Below are 6,000 nucleotides of genomic sequence, written 5' to 3'. Positions count from 1 at the left end.
AAGACTATTTTTTTGTCCTAAATCTCATGATACAGTCTTTCTAACAAAATGCAGAAAGGAATAAAGAATGAATGTATTCAAATAAAGGGAAAACTTTAGGCGATCTACCTGGATGGAAAGCTTCAAAACCTCTAGCTGTACCTCCTCTGAAACAGGAATTCTGTTTTACTCATCAACCTGTACTGAGCACTTTGAAAAGGACCTGGTACCAAGCTATTGATCATTGAATAGTAAATTAATGCTCGTTTCTGTCAGAAACACCCATCATAAGTGTACAGGAGCGCTTTTTTTTAAAAAAAAAAAAAAAAAAAAGAAGGAAAATAAAAGAACAACAAAAAAAATCCCAATTTCTACATTTTATAATACTAAGAGCTACCATACTCAGAAAAACTAACAACTAAATTTGCCAATAGCAAATTTTCATGTTTTGTAGGTTAAAAAATGTAAGCATTTTAGGAATCTAGATCATTTTCCCCCAACAGATCCAAAACCAAGAAATATAAACCAGATGTAGCAGTTTCTTGACATGGAGAACCAAGCCCATACTACAGTGGGGTAAGTGCTGAGAAATTTCTATTTAATAAATTAATATTTAATTATGCCATACCACCTTGATGAAACATGAATTTTGAAATGTATTATTAATAGAAGGATGTGCCAATTATTTTTGGTAAGGAGACTTGGGGAAAATTCAAGAGACTTATTAAAATTCATTAGTGTAAGTCTTTCCAATTTCAACTCAGTCTTGTACTTGAAAATCACTATTTTTCAACTTTTAATGACTTTGTCCAATGTCTAGTATGGTGATGATGCCCAGGCTGGCCTGAGATGCTCTCCATTTCCACAGTACAGCAACTCCTAGACAGCTTTCCCCTTTCTAACTGCATTGAGTGTCCCTAGTTTACCTCTACTTTTGCTCTTAAAACTAAACTCAACACTTAAACACAGTCTCAAAATAGATCCAGATTCTCAAACAGTAATAGCTGGATATTTTGTCAAAAGTTTCAAGAAAAAACAGCTTGCAAAATGAACCAAATTCTTTTTCATAAATATGTCCATATCCCTCGCTGCCACCAGTGCCACAAAGGTTTTTCTTCCTTTTGTTTTATTAACTAACTTGCCCCTAACTGACCTCAGATCTGGAAGGTGTACTATAGCACTCAATCTTCATTGTGATGAACTTTGGCACTAGTCACACAACTCCAGGTGTCCCACTTTCAGTTCTGCTCAGACCATAACTTTGACATATGGCTCTGAAGGAAAGCTTTACAAGTCTGGATGGTGCATAGTAACAACTATCACTCTTTCCATTCCTTCTCCTTAAAACAGTCCTGCTAGGTATCATTCTCATTTTACAGTAAGAAAATAGAATATATTATTATGTAATCTGAGTTCTTATAATAGACTCCCCAAATATAGTGCCTTAAGTAAGATTACAGTTCATTTCTATTTTATACGTTAGTCCAGAGATAAGCAGACCAGAACTGGTAGGGCAGCTTTGCCATCTCATTACCTTATTTCCATCTCTGGAAATAAGCTCCCACAATCACGACTGTGCTCTTAATGGAGAGAAGGGTAAGGGCAAGAGCAAAGAACAAGACTTTTCCTTCTGAGAGTATGACCTGGAAGTGGCAGGCCTCACTAAGGTTTTATTATCCATTCGTCAGAACTTAGTCCCAGGTAGAGGTGAGAACACTAGGAAATTTGGTCTCTTACCAGGCAACCATATGTCTAAACTTAAATGCTGTATAATAGAGACATCCCCTACGTGTGATGGTTTGACTTATGATCAGCTTCATGACGGTACTGAAGAGATATACATTCAATAGAAACCATAGTTCAAATTTGGAGTCTGTATCTCTTCCTAATACATGGTATAATTGTATTTGACAGTGCTGCACAGCAGCAGCTAGCGAGTAGATACTGATACTACACACAGTGTACTGTATTGCTAAACTACAATATTCAATAGGTTAGTGTATCAAGCATTTTCAACTTATGATATTTTCAGCATATCCAGATGTAACCCCACTTTAAGTCAAGGAGCATCTATAAAAGAATGAGTATTACTCTGCCACATTGAGGCTCAGAAACAGAAAAGAAAACACAAATTTCTACCCAGAATATACAATTGAATTCAGATATGTCTGGCTCTGATTCCCTCTGTGTTGGAAATTAATGGCAGTGAGATTCAGGGAATACTCTATGATCCATAGCAGAGCCAAGTGTTAGAATTCTGGATTGATTACATGTTGGCTCTCTGGAATGCTGATGGCATTAAGAACTAAGACACAGATTATGTATCTTCAAAAATGTCTGTTTGTATTTGACCTACCTTCTTTTTCAGGTTAGTGGCTTTCTTCACATAACCCTGGGATCCCTCTGCTTTCTCTTATTTAAGAATGATAGAGTAGCCAGGCACAGTGGCATGCACCTGTAATCCCAGTGGCCTGGGAGACTGAGGCAGGAGGATCCCAAGTTCAAAGCCAGCCTCAACAAAAGTGATGCCCTAAGCAACTCAATTGAGACCCTGTCTCTAAATAAAATACAAAGTAGGGCCGAGGATGTGGATTAGTGGTCGAGTGCCCCCAAGTTCAATCTTTAGTACCAAAATAATAATAATAATAATAGAGTAGAAAGTAGGTGGGAAGAAATCAGGTACACATGGAGGGGCTTAATAACAGTGGTCATCATGGTGTGGCCATTTGAGGTAGGCTATTTGTTTGCAGGATTTAATGTCAGGCTGATCAGATCTTCATCCTCCTTCCTAGAGGACATACATTGGGTTGCTAGCATTCTGGGAGCTGAGGAAGAGGAAGAGGCTGGAAATTTAGACTTACACTGTGAGACTTTAACTTAACCCTCTCCCCCAGTTTCCAGCATAGTGGCCCTGCCCCCACTGTGCCTGGTAGTCCCTCAGTCCAGAGCCTCTGTATTTTTCCTTTTCCCAGAGAATATGCCTTGAGTCTAATGCCAGTGAGAAGACCTAGGAGCCCAACTCCTTCTTATTCATTCCTCCTAACTTCAGGTTTACACTCATGCCCTGCTTCCAGAAGTACCTACTTGGGTTGCTTCTTGTTTTTCTCTACCACCAGCTCCCATTATTCCCATTATTTTTGTCCTCGTAGACTTAACCTTGTATGTTATTATTCTCATTTTCTTCTAAAAGCAATTATTAAGTTGTTATTGTTTCTTATAATAGGAAGCGTTATAGAATGAGGAAAAATACATTTCATACATGCCATACTCAAGTACAAACATGCAGCATAACTGTCCCTGGGGAAATTCATTAGCCAAGCCAATGAGATATAATATGATGTTTTGATTTATGTGTACGTCATATAATGATCAACTCAAGGTAATTAATGTATCTATCACCTTAAACTTTTATCATTTCTTTATGAGTAGTACATTTAAATTCCTTTCCTGTGTTTTAAGACATATAGTGTTTTTTTGTTGATCATATTGACCCTGCTGTGCCCTGGAATACCAAAACTTATTTCTCCTGATATGGGAAAAAGGGTACATTCATACATTGCTGGTGGGACTAAAAATTGATACAACTACTATGGAAAGCAGTATGGAGATTCCTCAGAAACATGGAACAGAACCACCATTTGATCCAGTTATCCCACTCCTCAACATATACCCAAAGGACTTAAAATCAGCATACTTCAGTGACACAGCCACATCAATGTTTATAGCAACTCAACTCACAATAAATAGCTAACCTATGGAACTAACATAGGTGCCCTTCAATAGATGAATGGATAAAGAAAATTTGGTATAAATACACAATGGAATATTTCCATAATATTGACTTTTGCTGGTAAATGAATAGATCTGGAGACTATCATGCTAAGTGAAATAAGCCAAGTTCAAGAAACAAAAGATTGAATATTCTCTTTAATATATGGATGCTAACACACATTAAAGGGTGGGGGAGAAATGAAGTTCAGTGGATTAGACAAAAGGAAATGAAGGGAAGGGAGAGGGGTAGGAATAGGAAAGACAATGGAATGAATCAGATAGAACTTTTCTATGTTCATGTATGAATATACTACAACGAATCTTCATATCATATAAAACCACAAGAATGGATCCTAATTAGAATAAGATATGGTCCATGTATGTATAATATGTCAAAATATACTCTACTGTTATGTCTATCTAAAAAGAACAAATTAAAATCTTATTCTTCCTATCAAACAACAATAGCATTGTGCTGGATGATGAATCTCTTCTCTTCTGCACTTCTCACTGCTCCTCCAGTATCTGGAAACCCTCATTCTGCTGTCAACTGCTCTAAGATTAACCTTTTTTAAATTCCACATGAATGAGATCATATAGTGCTTATTTTTAATTTTTGTTTACTTTATTTAATCTAATTTGTTACATATGACAGCAGAATGCAATTCAATTCATATTACACATAGAGAGCAAAATTTATCATGTCTCTGGTTGTACACAAAGTAGAGGGACACCACGCATGTCTTCATACATGTACCTAGGGTAATGATGTCTATCTCATTCCACTGTCTTTCCTACCCCCATGCCCCCTCCCTTCCCCTCCCTCCCCTTTGCCCTATCTAAAGTTTGTCTATTCCTCCCATGCTTCCCCTCCCATCCCCATTAATGAATCACATCCTTATATCAGAAAAAACATTTGACATTTGGTTTTTTGGGATTGGTTTACTTCACTTAGCACTTACCTGCAAATGTCATGATTTTATTCTCTTTTATGCTGAGTAATATTCCATTTTGTATATGTTCCACATTTTCTTTATCCATACATCTACTGAGGGGCACTAAATTGGCTCCACAATTTAGCTATTGTGAATTGTGCTGCTATAAACATTGAGGTGGCTGTGTCTCTGTAGTATGCTGTTTTTAAGCCCTTTGGGTATAAACTGAGGAGTGGAATAGCTGGGTGAAATGGTAGCTCCATTCAAAGCTTTCCAAGGAATCTCCATACTGTTTTCCAGATTGGCTGCACCAATTTGCAGTCCCACCAGCAATGTATGAGTGTGTCTTTTCCCCCACATTCTCGCCAACACCTATTGTTGTTTGTATTCTTAGTAGCTGACATTCTGACTGGAGTGAGATGAAATCTTAGAGTAGTTTTGATTTGCATTTTTCTAATTGCTAGAGATGTTGAACATTTTTTCCAATATTTGTTGATTGATTGTATATCCTTTTCTGAGAAGTGTCTGTTCAGTTCCTTGGCCCATTTCTTGATTGGGCTATTTGTTATTTTGGTGTTAAGATTTTTGAGTTCTGTATATATCCTAGAGATTAGTGCTCTATCTGATGTACGTATATTAAAAATTTGCTCCCATTCTATAGGCTCTCTATTCATACTGCTTATATTTCTGTACTTATTTAGCTTTGCACTGTCCTCCAGGTCCATCCATGTTGTAGCTAATAACAGGATTTCATGCTTTTTGTGGCTCAGTAGAATTCTATTATGTATATAAACCACATTTCCTTTATCCATTCATCTCCTGGTAGACATTTAGTTGATTATATACCCTGGCTATTGTGAATAGTATTAAACATGGGATTTCAGGTGTCTTTTCAACAAGTTCATTTCCATTGCGCATATGGGACTTCTGGATTATATGGTATTCCGTTTTCAGGTTAAAAAACAAAACAAAACAAAACTCTATACTGATCTCTATAATGACTCTACTAAATTTTCAGCAACATTGAAAAGGGTTTGTCTTTCTTCATATCCTTGCCAGTATTGCTGAAAGCTCAGTCCTGTCCCCAATGCCAATCCATTAATGAAGATACAGTTTTGAGAAAAAGGAAAAAGAAGGTTTATTGCTTTGCTAGCAAGGGAGAAACATAGGGGAGTCCTGTCCCAAAGCTGTGATTCTTCCCATCTGGAAGAATATAGGGGGCTTTTATAGAAGTGATTCAGAGAAAATGAGATTAGAGAGAAAAAGATGATCAGGGAGGAGAATTTTAGGGAAAAGGAGATTGGGAAAAAGAAAA

General features: G+C 37.0%; 1 protein-coding gene across 1 annotated transcript in view; it reads left to right on the top strand.

The window, feature by feature from the left end:
• Positions 1–517: 517 nt before the first annotated feature.
• Deup1 (deuterosome assembly protein 1) overlaps positions 518–6,000 on the top strand; it is a 76,956-nt gene continuing 71,473 nt past the window's right edge. Inside the window, exon 1 of the mRNA XM_076843878.2 lies at positions 518–555. Coding sequence (XP_076699993.1) covers positions 527–555 — 29 coding nt within the window. The 5' untranslated portion in view covers positions 518–526. The remainder of the gene's footprint in view (positions 556–6,000) is intronic.

The sequence above is a fragment of the Callospermophilus lateralis genome, chromosome 2 (assembly GCF_048772815.1).
Source record: "Callospermophilus lateralis isolate mCalLat2 chromosome 2, mCalLat2.hap1, whole genome shotgun sequence".
NCBI lineage: Eukaryota > Metazoa > Chordata > Mammalia > Rodentia > Sciuridae > Callospermophilus > Callospermophilus lateralis.
This window is presented reverse-complemented; position numbering and strand designations above follow the sequence as displayed.